At 42.7% G+C, this 17,789-nt stretch overlaps 1 protein-coding gene across 1 annotated transcript in view; it reads right to left on the bottom strand.

Moving 5' to 3' along the window:
- Nucleotides 1-17,789, bottom strand: part of LOC117530856 (glutamate receptor ionotropic, NMDA 2C-like) — a 188,917-nt gene that overhangs the window by 18,431 nt on the left and 152,697 nt on the right. The window contains exons 10-12 of the mRNA XM_034193800.1: nucleotides 17,348-17,501; nucleotides 16,722-16,847; nucleotides 10,225-10,454 (exon numbers count right to left, since the gene is read on the bottom strand). Of these exons, the coding sequence (XP_034049691.1) occupies nucleotides 10,225-10,454; nucleotides 16,722-16,847; nucleotides 17,348-17,501 (510 nt within the window). The remainder of the gene's footprint in view (nucleotides 1-10,224; nucleotides 10,455-16,721; nucleotides 16,848-17,347; nucleotides 17,502-17,789) is intronic.

Genomic DNA, 17,789 nt, shown 5'->3' with positions numbered 1-17,789 from the left:
AGAGAGGAGGGGGGCTCGCCGTTTATGTGAGTGAGAGATGGTGCAGCAGGACTCATATTCACGTGAAGGAGCAGATCTGCTTATCGGAAGTGGAGCTACTCGCAGTGAGCATGAGGCCGTACTATCTCCCACAGGAGTTTGGAAGTGTACTTACGCTCTACATGTATATTCCTCCCTCTGCAGACGCCACCGCTGCCCGTGAGGAGATTCACAGTACAGTCACGCAGCTGCAGACACAACACCCACGCGCACTCTTCCTCATCACCTGGGACTTGAATCATGCCTCCCTCTCCGCCACTCTCCTCACATTCACCCAGTACATCAAGTGTAAAACCAGGGACAATAGAATACTGGACAGTTTTTACGCTAATGTGGAGGACTTTTCACCTCCACCCCCTCCCCCCGCTGAGACGCTCTGATCACAAACTCGTCTATCTACTCCCCCAATACACACCCAGGGTGAGAAGAGAGCCAGTGCAGAAAAGGTCAGTGAAACTCCGGACTGAAGAGGCCACCGAAAGGCTGAGGGACTGTTTCAGAACCACAGACTGGAGCATGTTTCAAAACTCTTATGGTGAAAACATCAATGGCCTGACCCAGTGTGTCACTGACTACATGAACTTCTGTGTGGAGAGCACTATGCCCACCCAGAGGGTACGGTGCTTCCCCAACAACCACCCCTGGGTGACCCCTGAGCTGAAGGCCCTGATGAACCAGAAGAAGAGGGCCTTCAACTTGGGAGACAGAGAGGAGCAGCGCAGAGTCCAACAGGAGCTCCAGTGGAAGATCCGTGCAGCCAAGAAGGTGTATGGAGGGAAAATGGAGGAGCAGCTGGCCCGGAACAACATCAGAGACGTGTGGAGATGCCTCAAGACCACCTCTGGATTTGGGCAGAGTGCCAGGAGGACTGCAGATGGGGATTCTCGGTTGGCAGAGGAGCTAAACAGCTACTTTAACCGTTTTGGCTCCTCCACGCCTGCCCCCCTGCCTGCTCCCGGCCCTCCACATGTCTCCAGCAGCCAGCCCTCCAGTACCTCTGACCCACCACCTTCTACCCCCTGGTCACCTTCACTGCACCCCGGACCTCGTCACTCCCCCCCGCGACTGCATTCAGCACCAGCCCACCTCAGCTCACACCCCAGCTCCCCCCTCCCCCACCCCCCTCACTGTAACTCCAACTGAGGTGAGAGGCCAGCTCCTGTGGCTGAAGCAGAGTAAAGCAGCAGGACCTGATGGGATCTCCCCGAGGTTGGTGAGGACCTGTGCAGATGAGCTCTGTGAGGTCCTCAGCCACATCTTCAACATGAGCCTCAGCCTGGGGGTGGTCCCCACCCTGTGGAAGACCTCCTGTGTAGTCCCGGTTCCCAAAACACCACACGCCTAACAACCGGCCCACTACAGACCAGTTGCCCTGACCTCCCACCTCATGAAGACCATGGAACGGCTTGTACTGTCTCACCTCCGCACCGTGATGAGCGACACCCAGGACCCACTGCAGTTCGCCTACAGGCCCAACATCGGGGTAGATGATGCTGTCATCTACCTACTGCAATGAGTGCTCACCCACCTGGAGACCAGCGGGAGTGCTGTGAGAGTCATGTTCTTTGATTTCTCCAGCGCTTTCAACACTATCAGACCAGCACTGCTGCGGTGGAAACTGGTAGGACGCAGGTGTGGGATGGACACCTCGCTGCCTGGAATACCTCACTGACCGCCCGCAGTATGTGTGGCTGCGTGGCTGTCAGTCTGAGATGGTAAGGTGCAGCACCAGGACCCCCCAGGGCACCGTCCTCTCGCCTTTCCTCTTCACCCTCTACACCTCGGACTTCACCTACAACATGGACAGCTGCCACCTCCAGAAGTTCTCTGATGACTCCGTCATTGTGGGTCGCATGTCTGAGGGGAACGAGCTGGAGTACCGGTCGGTCATCACAGACTTCATGGACTGGTGTGAGCACATCCACTTGTGTCTCAACACCAGTAAGATGAAGGAGCTGGTGATCAACTTCAGAAGGAAACCACCACCTCACCCACCGGTGAACATCCAGGGGGAGGAGATAAAGACTGTGAACAGTCTCAAATACCTGACTGTTCACCTCAACAGCAAACTGGACTGGACTCACAACACCAACACCTTGTACAAAAAAGGTCAGAGTCGCCTCCACCTCCTGAGGAGACTGAGATCCTTTGGAGTGAGCAGGTCTCTGCTTAAGACCTTCTCCAACTCTGTTGTAGCCTCAGCTCTCCGCTATACTGTCATCTGTTAGGCCCCAGGCAGCACAGAGTGGGAGACAAAGAGACTGAACAAGCTGGTCAGGAAGTCCAGCTCTGTCCTGGGCTGTCCTCTGGAGTCTCTGGAGGAGGTGGCTGAGAGGAAGGTGTTAACCAAATCAATCAAATCAATTTTTTTTAGATCTTGTTCTGACTTATGGTATGGAAATTGAAGACTTAACAGTATTCCCTGAAAACTCCCTTCTGTCTGATCATTTCTTAATAACATTTACATTTACTCTGATGGACAACCAGCAGTGGGGAATAAGTTCATTCACTAGAAGTCTTTCAGAAAGCACTGTAACTAGGTTTAAGGATATGATTCCTTCTTTATGTTCTCTAATACCATATACCAACACAGGGCAGAGTAGCTACCTAAACTCTGTAAGTGAGATAGAGTATCTCGTCAGTAGTTTTACATCCTCATTGAAGACAACTTTGGATGCTGTAGCTCCTGTGAAAAAGAGAGCCTTAAATCAGAAGTGCCTGACTCCGTGGTATAACTCACAAACTCGCAGCTTAAAGCAGATAACCCGTAAGTTGGAGAGGAAATGGCGTCTCAGTAATTTAGAAGATCTTCACTTAGCCTGGAAAAAGAGTCTGTTGCTCTATAAAAAGGCCCTCCGTAAGCTAGGACATCTACTACTCTTCACTAATTGAAGAAAATAAGAACACCCCAGGTTTCTTTTCAGCACTGTAGCCAGGCTGACAAAGAGTCCAAGCTCTATTGAGCCGAGTATTCCTTAACTTTAACTAGTAATGTTTCATGACTTTCTTTGCTAATAAATTTAACTATTAGAGAAAAAATTACTCCATAACCATCCCAAACACATATCGCTATATTTGGCTGCTTTCAGTGATGCCGGTATTTGGTTAGACTCTTTTCTCTCTGATTGTTCTGTCTGAGTTATTTCATTAGTTACTTCCTCCAAACCATCAACATGTCTATTAGACCCGATTCCTACCAGGCTGCTCAAGGAAGCCCTACCATTAATTAATGCTTCGATCTTAATATGATCCAATCTATCTTATTAGTTGGCTATGTACCACGGTTTTAAGGTGGCAGTAATTAAACCATTACTTAAAAAGCCATCACTTGACCCAGCTATCTTAGCTAATTATAGGCCAATCTCCAACCTTCCTTTTCTCTCAAAAATTCTTGAAAGGTTAGTTGTAAAACAGCTAACTGATCATCTGCAGAGGAATGGTCTATTTGAAGAGTTTCAGTCAGGGTTTAGAATTCATCATAGTACAGAAACAGCATTAGTGAAGGTTACAAATGATCTTCTTATGGCCTCACACTTGGACTCATCTCTGTGCTTGTTCTGTTAGACCTCAGTGCTGCTTTTGAGACTGTTGACCATAAAATTTTATTACAGAGATTACAGCATGCCATAGGTATTAAAGGCACTGCGCTGCGGTGGTTTGAATCATATTTATCTAATAGATTTCAATTTGTTCATGTAAATGGGGAATCTTCTTCACAGACTAAGGTTAATTATGGAGCCTGATAATAATGAATTACAGTAGTCCAGCCTAGAGGAAATAAATGCATGAATTAGTTTTTCAGCATCACTCTGAGACAAGACCTTTCTAATTTTAGAGATATTGCGCAAATGCAAAAAAGCAGTCCTACATATTTGTTTAATATGCACATTGAATGAACATATCCTGATCAAAAATGACTCCAAGATTTCTCACAGTATTACTAGAGGTCAGGGTAATGCCATCCAGAGTAAGGATCTGGTTAGACACCATGTTTCTAAGATTTGTGGGGCCAAGTACAATAACTTCAGTTTTATCTGATTTTAAAAGCAGTAAATTAGAGGTCATCCATGTCTTTATGTCTGTAAGACAATCCTGCAGTTTAGCTAATTGGTGTGTGGCCTCTGACTTCATGGATAGATAAAGCTGGGTATCATCTGCGTAAAAATGAAAATTTAAGCAATGCTGTCTAATAATACTGCCTAAGGGAAGCATGTATAAAGTGAATAAAATTGGTCCTAGCACAGAACCTTGTGGAACTCCATAATTAACCTTAGTCTGTGAAGAAGATTCCCCATTTACATGAACAAATTGAAATCTATTAGATAAATATGATTCAAACCACCGCAGCGCAGTGCCTTTAATACCTATGGCATGCTCTAATCTCTGTAATAAAATTTTATGGTCAACAGTATCAAAAGCAGCACTGAGGTCTAACAGAACAAGCACAGAGATGAGTCCAAGTGTGAGGCCATAAGAAGATCATTTGTAACCTTCACTAATGCTGTTTCTGTACTATGATAAATTCTAAACCCTGACTGAAACTCTTCAAATAGACCATTCCTCTGCAGATGATCAGTTAGCTGTTTTACAACTACCCTTTCAAGAATTTTTGAGAGAAAAAGAAGGTTGGAGATTGGCCTATAATTAGCTAAGATAGCTGGGTCAAGTGATGGCTTTTTAAGTAATGGTTTAATTACTGCCACCTTAAAAGCCTGTGGTACATAGCCAACTAATAAAGATAGATTGATCATATTTAAGATCGAAGCATTAATTAATGGTAGGGCTTCCTTGAGCAGCCTGGTAGGAATCGGGTCTAATAGACATGTTGATGGTTTGGAGGAAGTAATTAATGAAAATAACTCAGACAGAACAATCGGAGAGAAAGAGTCTAACCAAATACCGACATCACTGAAAGCAGCCAAAGAGAACGATATGTCTTTGGGATGGTTATGAGTAATTTTTTCTCTAATAGTTAAAATTTTATTAGCAAAGAAAGTCATGAAGTCATTACTAGCTAAAGTTAAAGGAATACTCAGCTCAATAGAGCTTTGACTCTTTGTCAGCCTGGCTACAGTGATGAAAAGAAACCTGGGGTTGTTCTTATTTTCTTCAATTAGTGAAGAGAAGTAAGATGTCCTAGCTTTATGGAGGGCTTTTTTTATAGAGCAACAGACTCTTTTTCCAGGCTAAGTGAAGATCTTCTAAATTAGTGAGACGCCATTTCCTCTCCAACTTACGGGTTATCTGCTTTAAGCTATGAGTTGTGAGTATACCACGGATTCAGGCACTTCTGATTTAAGGCTCTCTTTTTCAGAGGAGCTACAGCATCCAAAGTTGTCCTCAATGAGGATATAAAACTATTGACGAGATAATCTATCTCACTCACAGAGTTTAGGTAGCTACTCTGCCCTGTGTTGGTATATGGCATTGGAGAACATAAAGAAGGAATCATATCCTTAAACCTAGTTACAGCACTTACTGAAAGACTTCTGCTGTAATGAAACTTATTCCCCACTGCTGGGTAGTCCATCAGAGTAAATGTAAATGTTATTAAGAAATGATCAGACAGAAGGGGGTTTTCAGGGAATACTGTTAAGTCTTCAATTTCCATACCATAAGTCAGAACAAGATCTAAAAAAAATTGATTTGATTGATTTGGTTAACACTAGTATGATTAAAGTGGTGGGTGGGCTTATTTACATTTTGAGCAAAGCCAATCGAGTCTAACAATAGATTAAATGCAGTGTTGAGGCTGTCATTCTCAGCATCTGTGTGGATGTTAAAATCGCCCACTATAATTATCTTATCTGAGCTAAGCACTAAGTGAGACAAAAGGTCCGAAAATTCACAGAGAAACTCACAGTAACGACCAGGTGGACGATAGATAACAACAAATAAAAGTGGTTTTTGTGACTTCCAATTTGGATGGACAAGACTAAGAGTCACGCTTTCAAATGAATTAAAGCTCTGTCTGGGTTTTTGATTAATTAATAAGATGGAGTGGAAGATTGCTGCTAATCCTCTGCCTCGGCCCGTGCTACGAGCGTTCTGGCAGTTAGTGTGACTCGGGGGTGTTGACTCATTTAAACTAACATATTCATCCTGCTGTAACCAGGTTTCTGTAAGGCAGAATAAATCAATATGTTGATCAATTATTATATCATTTACTAACAGGGACTTAGAAGAGAGAGATCTAATGTTTAATAGACCACATTTAACTGTTTTAGTCTGTGGTGGAGTTGAAGGTGCTATATTATTTTTTCTTTTTGAATTTTTATGCTTAAATCAATTTTTGCTGGTTATTGGTGGTCTGGGAGCAGGCACCGTCTCTACGGAGATGGGGTAAAGAGGGGGTGACAGGGGGAGAGAAGCTGCAGAGAGGTGTGTAAGACTACAACTCAACCAAGCTCAAACCCATCATGGACAACTCCTCTCACTCTCTGCACTGGACTGTAGTGGAGCTGATCAGTTCCTTCTTGCACTGAGGCACCCTCAGTGCAAGAAGGAACGATACTGCAGGTCGTTCCTCCCTGCTGTGGTCAGGCTGTACAATAACACTGTGAAATAACCACATGCAATAATATGTCCACAAATCACGTGCAATATTATTAATATGTCCACATATCATGTGCAATAACAACTCATTTACAAATCCCAGCACTAATGTCACCTTACCACATCTAAACTCATTTCACATAAAAAGATGCTTCTATCTCCCTTTCAATTCCAGTCATGTTTATATATATGCATATGTATATGTGTGTGTATATATATATATATATATATATATACACGTATGTGAATGCGTGTGTATATATACATACATATTCTATTTCTACCTCATTTCTTATGTCTTGTACTGTTACAAGTATTATTATTATTGCTTATCCTTGCACGTGCTGTTCGATGAACATTTTCCTCTACTTGCACCCACCTTGTGTGTTTTCTTAAGAGCTGACATAACGTGAATATCTCCTCTGTGAGATCAATAAAGTTTATCTTATCTTATCTTATCTTAACACACTCCAGAAATCTTCTTTCTCCTTCATCTCACAACCTACCCGTGGGGCATATGCACTGATGATATTCATCATCACCCCTTCAATTTCAACTTCACACTCATCACCCTGCCAGACACTCGCTTAACCTCCAACACACTTTTAACATACTCTTCCTTTAAAATGACCCCAACACCATTTCTCTTCCTGCCCTCACCATGGTACAACAACTTGTACCCACCTCTGATGCTCCTACTCTTACTTCACTTCCACTTGGTCTCTTGCACACACAATATGTCTACCTTTCTCCTCTCCATCAGCCAGCTCTCTCCCTTTACCAGTCATACTACCAACATTCAAAGTCCCCACTCTCATTTCCACCCTTCTAGTTTTCTTCTTCTGTTTGTGGAAACGTTCTCCTCCTCTTCTTCATCATCTTCACCTAGCAGTAGCCTAATTTCCACCGGCACCCTATTGGGCACCGTGGCGGACATTGTTAACCCGGGCCTCGACCAATCCGGTATGGAAATTCAATTCTTAGTCTGCATAGTTGGGTTGGCTTGTTTTACACCGGATGGCCTTCCTGACGCAACCCTCCTCATTTATCCAGGCTTGGAACTGGCACTCAAAATGTACAGTACTGCCTGCACACCCCATGTGGCTGAGTTTTTGGAATAAGGCTGTAATATAACAAAATGTGAGGAATGTGGAAGCACTGTGAATACTTTCCACATGCACTGTATATTTTGTGTCTTCTTTTTCGTTCAGCAGGTTCTCACTAGGGGTCGTCACAGCACATCATCCATGCAATGTACATCTCACTTTGTCCTTGACATCCTGATGTGTCACACAACCATCTGCATGTCCTTCCAGTAGGTGACAGTGTTCTATGCATTTTGATTCATTTCCCATAGTGCCTTTTGGCGCACGTGTCTGTTTATAATAAACAGCTTGGACTCCAGCAAGGACGGTCGCATTCCTTCCCTCTCCTCTCCTCCTTTCTGCTCTCTATCTCTGCTCCGACCTTCAAAGTCCCAGCTTCACCAGACTGTGAATTCTTCAAATTATGATTTGGATTAATTATGGAATTGATCAGCTGGTCTCTCAACGCCATTGACACCATTTGTTTTAGACAAGGAGATCAGGGTTTGGGGACCCTGCATGCCCTGATGGAACCTACCCAGCATGCTTTGCTCTTGACGGCTGAGAGAATGGAGTGTGACATGTGGCTCCACTCTCTGTGGAAGACGTTGAGGATTCATTCGTATTCGCTTTTATGGTGGGAGGTTTGGTGCTGATTGGTTTGTGCACTGCCCTGACCCACAGGAATATTAGCAAGGTGGCTGCTTCCAGAATTTTGTCCCCTCATCAGTCCGTCATAATTTAATGAGTTGGGCAATGCTGTGTAATCTCAGACTGCGTGAACTCTTGAACTCAAACGCAAAATGGATTCAATCTCGGAGCAAATCACTGCATTGCAAAGGAATTGTACTGCTGAGGACCAGAGAATATTCTTCATAAATTTGGACTCTCGACGGTCAGGGGTGCAGTAAACAGAATTCTGTATTTCTCCGCCAAACATCAACATGGCAGCCTTATCGGCTCCTGAAGGCCAAATTCCCTGCTCTTCCCCCAGAAGGATCTACAGCTTTGGTGAAGGAATTCGGCCCCCTTCTCATCTACTCCCCCCAGCCTGCTGTTGCCTAGCAACATCAGACTTTACACACACACGGACAGAAACTGTCAGACTTTACACACACATGGACAGAAATTGACAGAAATTTAACTCATCTGCAAACAACGCATGTCGCCCTCCCTCCATCTCAATTACCACCCCCACCCCCCCCCCAGACTGAAAGTTAGCGGAACTAAATTTAACAGAAGCTAATTGGTCCCCTGATGGTTTTCAAAGTTAACTGAAAAGCTAATCCGCTAACAAAAAAGTTAGCTTTGCTAATTAACGGTTGGCGGATTAGCGGAACTATGCCCACCATAGCTCTGGACTGTCTATCAAGCAATGAGATTTTGATGCTTGGTGAAATTAATTTGCTGTTTTGCACCATTCTGAACATCCATTTTTACAGAAATGTTTCCATTTTATGATATAGGATCAAGCACCAACTTTTGTTGAATATAATAATAAGGTATGGTTAGGATGACATTAGGTATAGTGTTGTCTTGTCTCAAGCTAGTTCCTGGGCTAAGCCCTCGTACCACGTAAGGAACATCTACTCACTGCACACAGATGATTCCTGAATCCAGTTCAAGATGTGTGATCTCAATTGACATTTTCTAAACTGGCATGTACTGTAAGACAGGATCAAAGTGGAATATGTCTTTTCGAGTTCAGCTATATTCATTTGCTGCAGTGAACCAGCCAATCAAAACCTGGGTTTTTATGCAGTCATTTCTCAGCTGGGCAACAGTACAGAGGACAGATGTGATTCATATGCTTTCTCATAATCAGCTGTTCAAACAAAAGCCAGCGTCACAGTGAGAAGATTAGCAATTAAACCCACAAGATGCCAAAGTCCTGCCTGATCCTCTGGTGTATAAATTCTCAGAATCAGGGTGCGATGAGTTTGGATTGTGTGGGAGTATTTACTCGCGGGCTACAGGACATAATGCATCTGCATAAAGTTAATACAGTCAGTTAATGCAGCCATATATCACTGAGGAGGCACCGACTTGTTTTCTTTTAAAGCTCCTCTGAGGCATCAGAGAGACTCATACACACACACACACACACACACACACACACACACACACACACACACACACACACACACACACACACACACACACACACACACACACACACACACACACACACACACACACACACACACACACAGAGTGTGTAGGTGCCACCTGTTTGCATTTGTATGTTTTCTGTTTTGTTTATAATTTGACATTTGGCAGTCTTGTGAATGAGACAGACAGACTGAATTACTGACAGCACAAATCCAGATACCATCTGTATTGACAGAAGGCTGTAATTGATTAGTCGTTCCCACTGCTGGACCTCCCACTGACAGGGAAAGGACACGGGCATCCACGGAGCAAGGTCTCTGTACCTCAGTGGGGTCTTTCTAGTCTTTTGCCTGGTTCTATTAACCGGAGAAAAGTTGTACTGACGTGTTTTCACCACAACTCCCTGGAAGACTCAGTTTCTTCTCCGTCTTACCTTCTTGTCTGACAGCCCGGACACAGTGTCAATGTACTGCTCCTGGATCATGAAGGCAGCGAGGTTGGCAGTGTAAGAGGCCAGGAAGATGACGGCGAAGAAGGCCCAGACCAGGACCATGATCTTACTGGTTGTTCCTTTAGGGTTTTCAATGGGGACCGAGTTGTTGAACACGATGCCCCACAACAGCCACACTGATTTCCCGATGGTGAATGTTGGCCCTCCGGGAGCTGGAAAGTAGGATATAGATGAGGAGAGAGTTGTGAGGTTTGTTTTTATTTACAACCCCAATTTCAATGAAGTTGGGACGTTGTGTAAAATGTAAATAAAAACAGAATACAATGATTTGCAAATCCTCTTCAACCTATATTCAATTGAATACACCACAAAGACAAGATATTTAATGTTCAAACTGATAAACTTTATTGTTTTTGTGCAAATATTTGCTCATTTTGAAATGGATGCCTGCAACACGATTCAAAAAAGCTGGGACAGTGGCATGTTTACCACTGTGTTACATCACCTTTCCTTCTAACAACACTTAATAAGCCTTTGGGAACTGAGGACACTAATTGTTGAAGCTTTGTAGGTGGAATTCTTTCCCATTCGTGCTTGATGTATGACTTCAGTTGTTCAACAGTGTGGGGTCTCTGTTGTCATATTTTGCACTTCATAATGTGCCACACATTTTCAATGGGCAACAAGTCTGGACTGCAGGCAGGCCAATCTAGTACCCGCACTCTTTAACTACAAAGCCACGCTGTTGTAACACGTGCAGAATGTGGTTTGGCATTGTCTTACTGAAATAAGCAGGGACATCCCTGAAAAAGGCATTGCTTGGATGGCAACATGTGTTGCTTCAAAACCTGGATGTACCTTTCAGCATTGATGGTGCCATCACAGATGTGTAAACTGCCCATGCCATGGGCAACCCCCATGGCATGGGCACACCTGACCATCACAGATGCTGGCTTTTGAACTTTGCGCTGGTAACGATCTGGATTGTCATTTTCCCTCTTTTGTCTGGAGGACACAATGTCCATGATTTCTAAAGACAATTTGAAATGTCGACTCATCAGACCACAGCACACTTTTCCACTTTGTGTCTGTCCATTTCAAATGAGCTCGGGCCCAGAGAAGGCGGTGGCATTTCTGGGCATTGTTGATGTATGGCTTTCGCTTTATAGAGTTTTAACTTGCACTTGTAGATGTAGCGACAAACTGTGTTAACTGACACAGTTCAATGTGCCACATTCAGTGCTGGCTTTTGGCGTTGTTGCTTACGTGTAGAAAGTTCTCCAGATTCTCTGAATCTTGTGATTATATTATGGACTGTAGATGATGGAATCCCTAAATTCCTTGCAATTGAACATTGAGAAACATTGTTCTTAAACTGTTGGAATTTTTTTCACGCAGTTGTTCACAAAGTGGTGATCCTCACCCCATCTTTGCTTGTGAATGGCTGAGCCTTTTGGGGATGCTCTTTTATACCCATTCATGACACTCACCTGTTTCCAATTAGGTGTTCTTTGAGCATTCATCAACTTTCCAAGTCTTTTGTTGCTCGTCCCAACTTTTTTGAAATGTGTTGCAGGCATCCATTTCAAAATGAGCAAATATTTGCACAAAACCAAATAAGTCTATCAGTTTAAACATTAAATATCTTGTCTTTGTGGTGTATTCAATTGAATATACCTTGAAGAGGATTTGCAAATCATTGTATTCTGTTTTTATTTACATTTTACACAACGTCCCAACTTCATTGGAAGTGGGGTTGAATTTACTTTTATTTATTTGACTCACCAAAATCAAGAAGCCAACACAAGTTACCATATAATGTAAAAACAAATAAATTTACATGGCTCCAGTCACATAAACATTAACAAAATGATGATGTGTCTTCCTTTCCCCTGCATCACCGCACCATCCCAACAGATGCAGCACCATCATACTCTAAAACTCTGGAGAGACCCTTGAGTGGACATTGATTTCCTCTGACATCTAACTGCCCCAGTTGAAATGTGTTAAAAATTTCTTTCTTTCTTTCTTTATTGTTTATTTGATGAGGACAATGCACATTAATGAACACTTTGTACATTTTCATGCCTTAGTGTAAATATGCCAGATTTACCTAAAAGTTACTTTCCATCTGTAGTCCTCAGACACACAACAACAATTACAATAAATAAATTAAAACAAAACATGAGATTATGTACAATACATCTCACCTGTCTTGACAGCTTTGATTGTTTTTGAGCCATTTTCTAAGCTCATTTTTAAAAGCACTCAGGGTGGGACTGTCTCGTATCCTTGTTGGAAGGCTGTTCCAGTTTGTACAACCCTTCACAGAGATGGTGTTTTGTCCTGTGGCAGTTCGTCTGAGGGGCACCTCACAGTCCCCTCTAGAAGCAGACCGAGTCCTGAGGTTATGATCTCTATGTCTAATAAATTCCTCCAGAGGAGGTGGGGCTAGGCCATGGAGAGTTTTGTAGATGAGACAAGCACGCTTAAACATTATGAAGTTGTTAAAACTTAAAAGATGGTATTTCTCCAGAATTTCGCAGTAATGAGTGGAATATGGCTTTTTAGCAAACACTTTGATGGCTTTTTTATAAAGTTGCTCTAAAGGTTTTAGTACTCTCATACCAGCAAATGACCATGTTGTGCAGCAATATTCAATATAAGACAGGATTATACAATGAAGGAACGATCTAGAAGGTTAAATTTTACAGTGTTGACAACTTTTTCACATGTTTTTTGAAGGAATGATTAGAGTCCAAGATGATTCCAAGGTACTTGAAATGGGATACCGTTTCAAGTACCTCTCCACCTATCAGCACTTTGATACTGTTCTCTACTGGTCTTTTTGAAAATGTCATACAAACTGTTTTAGTTGTGTTAAGCATCAGGCAATTGTCATCAAGCCAGTCTTGTACCTTGTTTAAAATATTGGTAAGTTTGTAAGATATTATATCAGTTGTAGAACTATAGGTGTAAATGACTGCATCGTCTGCATACATTTGAGTATTGAGATCACAGCATACCTCTGGAAGGTCATTTATGTATAATGAAAATAATAAGGGCCTGAGGACTGACCCCTGTAGGACACCTACAGGACAGCTACGAAAGGAGGATTTGACTTCGTCAACTGTAACACATTGAGTTCTATTTAAAAGATACGACTCAAACCACTGAACTGCACCAGGTGAGGAATTAAAGTATGTGAGTTTATTAAGCAAAACGTTGTGATTGACGGTGTCAAATGCCTTCCTGAAGTCAAGAAACACTGCACCTACATAGGAATACTTATCCAATAAACACTTAACCTTTTCAGTTAACATACAGGTGGCTGTTTCATTTGAGTGGTGTGACCGAAACCCAAACTGCATTTGATGTAGTGGTGTGAAGCCTTTGTCCAGGTGTTTGATAAGCTGATTTCCAACCCATTTTTCAGCTATTTTGGAGATAACTGGAACAATACTGATTGGCCTGTAATTGGCTACTTGAGTTTTACAGCCCGATTTAAAAATTGGAGTCACTGAAGCAACTTTCCAGGGTGTTGGGACTAAACATTATTGACTTTATGGTAGTTCAAAATGTTGACAAACATTAGAACCATGTAAATCATGTTGCATCATGTAAACCATGTAAATCATGTTGCATCATAGCATAGTGTGGCATTGTTGTGATGTTTTTACATCTTCCCAGAGATGTGATGTGACAAATCCATGACAACACTCAAGTTGGCTGTTGCCTGTCTTTTCAAGATGGCTGCTTTGGAGCCCGATCTTAGCATAATATGTGGAATTTTTTCATGCTTGTGTACAGTGGTGTGGATTAAACAAATAAAGTCACTCGCAGAAGGACTCATATCTCTCCTATTTTAAAGTCTCTTCATTGGCTCCCAGTGTCGTTGTGTTTCCATTTTAAGATCCTAGTGTTGACTTTTAGAGCTTTGCATGGCCAGGCTCCCTGCTACATTAGAGACCTGTTATGTCCCTACTCTCCCGCTCGGAGCCTGAGGTCAGTGGATCAGAACCTTCTGAGGACCTTCTGAGGGTCCCTCGTACCCACTTTAAGACCCGAGAAGATCGCTCTTTCCAGGCCGTTGCACCGAGGCTCTGGAATGATCTCCTTTTGTCTCTTCGTTCGCTGGACTCAACTTAAAACCGCTGGACTCACCAACTTAAAACCCTTCTGTTTCTCCAGGCATACAAACCTTAGTAGTGAAAGGGCTGTTTTATGACGTGTTTCACGTGTTTGTGTGTTTGCCCTTGTGTGTGTTTCATCATTTGGGGCAACTGTTTGTTCCAGTTCCATAAATTCACTGCAGCCATCAGTCTCATATAAACAGAAAAAGAGGTACGCTTTGTTAAATCGACAGTGAAGATGTTTGACATGAACAGATTGAATGTTTCCTTGATTTTCATGTCTCACATTCCCCCACATTCTACTACTGTGTTGATATCTCCAACAAAACAACAACAAAAAAAAAACAAAAAAAAAAAACTGTCTATTACTGATAGTGTAAGTATTCATGATCCATCTCATGCCCTTCTGGAAATTTTTTAACCAACAATTTCCCAGCCCTGGCTAGTTTCCATCGCTCTCTGCCATTGCTGGTCATGTCTGGCAATGGATGGTGCTACTGCCATCAATCACAGTTCGATTAGTGCAGCGACAAATGCTAATTAAAACAGGAAAATGACCTTTCGGACCCGGAGATGAGGCACGCTCTGTCAGCACTGCATGCTAGGATTGATTAGCCTGCTCCCCAAATCCGATTGAGGGACTCTTAATATTGCAGGACGCTCAGATGGGTGTGAATTTGCCACGTATACAAAAACTTAGTGTTGAAAGGTACGTAGAACACAAACCAAACTAAGATTAAGGAGCACTGACAAAGACCTACTTCACTCAAAAAGTTGCCTTTCTTATGGTTACACAGGTTGTGAAAAATATTCATCCCTTTGGCCTTTGCATGTTTTTACTATTTTATAATGTTAAACCTTTTTGTTGTTGTTGATGATGAAGCTGTTTTATACAACAAGGACCTTGGAGCTGAATGTTCACTTGAGCCTATAACTGGAACAAGTACAGAAATTCATCAGAAAAATTCTTTGGAGGTGCCAGGTGAAGGATTTTCACAAGTGAGCCACCATGAGCCTGTCCTCGCTGGGGATTCACCCTGTTCTCGTCTATCACTTGTGATTGTCATCATCTTAATATCTTTCTCTGAAATGTCCAATATCCAGTATTAAGTTGAAGGTATTGCAAGATGTGATACTGTAGAGTCAAAATACTGATTCTAATCATGTCACGATCATTTCATGAAAGAAGTAAGTAAGTCCTGTGTAGGTTCTGTAGTGTGAAGCGGATGAGAGTCTACAACTCCCCGTGGACACACTCCATTTACTTCCCCAGTTAAGGCTGCTACCCATTTACAGATGGGTGGACTGAGACAATGCAGACTGTTTTGTTCAAGCACACAGACAGGAAGCATGAGCGGGATTCAAACCTAAGTCTACATATTGGGCGGCCACCTTCTTGTCTACTCAACTATGTGAAAACTTCATGAAAAGAAAATTAGTTTCAGAAATGTCATTTGAAGGTTTTGTACTCTGTGACCAGCTACTGGCCCCACGTCTTGGCCCCTTCTTGACTACAAATTCTGATTATTATGATCAAGAGCCCTATGTTGACAGTCTATACCTCAAGGTCTATAGAGCATAGTCCATGTGCTTTAAGCGTGTATCTAACTCAGTTTTGTCCATAATCTGAACACAAAGTGTTTTTTGGGTGTAACATGAATTAAGACAATCAGTTTGTCTTCTGTCATTATTAGGGGTTAGGGTTAGGCACCTGACCAGACCTCACTGGAGACCAACATGCTCATCAGTGCACAGATGAACACAAGTACACTTGCTAGTTACACAATTTAGGCACTGGGCATGAAAATGACAATTGCATCAGTCGCAAATGAGCAATGACATTTGCACTGCACTGTGGGCTGCCTTACGTTGGGTGTAAATGGGGCCTCAAGTATAATCAAAATGTGTCAGTTTCTCAGAAGAAGTTGAATATACTTTATGACTATTTATGAATGGCATATGACAATTAATGATAGACTATCACAATAGCAGTAATTGCCGTCGTCACTCAGAAGAAGATGATTTACATAAGAAGTCCTGCATAGGCTGTGATATCCATTAGTGTGGGCACTTATCCCTGGATTCCATAGGATGAAACTCATGGGAATCTGCAACTCTCCCTGAATGCGGCTCCAGTCCATTGTTACTTCCCCAGCCAAGACCAGTACCCATTTACAGCTGAATGAACTGGGACAATGCAAATGAAATGTCTTGTCCAAGAACACAGAGGTAAAACCCAGGTCTACAAATTGGTAGCCCAACTAGTATCCCAATGTTTTAAAATTTTTGCTTACACAATAACACAGTACACTCCAGAACAAACACTTTCAGTGGTGTCAAACTCACCTTTGGCGCTGACTAGACTGCGGTTGTAACCAACCGGACTGAAGTATTCAAACACAAACACTGTCACTGCCACCACAGTCAGACACATCACAAACATCATGACCCAAACCACGGGGCTGTAAGGCTCTGAAGGAGGACAAGAACACATATAAAAAAATTAAAGCCAGGTTTTTATACATCCTCAGCATCTGATAGGAGTCACGGTGTGAAATAGGAGGATAGCAGAAAGCACAGCGTGAAAATGAGGACGAATATCTGATGTATCCCTTTTCTCATTTCAGTGCAATGTTCAGGATTTTCTGTTTGTGCTGCCGAATTTTGGTGTTTGGGTTTTAGGGATGGGATTTAGGTGCATGTGCTGTACACAAGAGGATTTTCTCATAGGCTCCAGTTACTGAAGGGGGGGGGGGGATGACACCTAATGTGAAATTTCCAGAAGTGTCTGTGGGACCGAATTCATTTAACAAAACCACCTTGGATGAAAGTGATGAGATTTCAGACACAAGCAAATCCCTAAAACAGACACTCCAGCTAGCTCAGTGCTAGGCTAATTAATGTCTGTCAAATTTTCACAAAATGAACTCAAAAATGATATTAAAGACTACAAAATAAGCTGTTCTTCTCACCAAGGAAGGCAGATGGAGAAACGGTCCCATTGCTACGGGCAACCATGACACTGATGCCCGTCTCTACAAACGGCACGGAGAAGTCAATGATTGCAGAACGTTCCTCGTTGATTGTGAGAGAACCGATGGCCATGTCAGCTCGTCTATACACAACCTGCAGAGATACAGTGGTCAGCAATATAGAAATGTTTTCATCTTATTATTGTTTGTCGTTTGGTGCCCCGGCTTTTCAGTGTCACCACTGTGGATTCAGTACAGTACACAGTACATTGGGATTTGGAACAAATTTTAACACACAGCCCCCTGGTCTCTCTCAGCGGTCTCTCAGCAAAGTCATGGCCAATTCTGTGGCACTTCTGAGATCAGGTGGACACAAAGCGGGATGGATGTGGATAGAAATGTCTTCTGTGGTTTTCTTAAACTATAACAGGATGCTTTAGTT

This window comes from Thalassophryne amazonica, chromosome 18 (genome assembly GCF_902500255.1).
Source record: "Thalassophryne amazonica chromosome 18, fThaAma1.1, whole genome shotgun sequence".
In the NCBI taxonomy this organism is placed as follows: domain Eukaryota; kingdom Metazoa; phylum Chordata; class Actinopteri; order Batrachoidiformes; family Batrachoididae; genus Thalassophryne; species Thalassophryne amazonica.
This window is presented reverse-complemented; position numbering and strand designations above follow the sequence as displayed.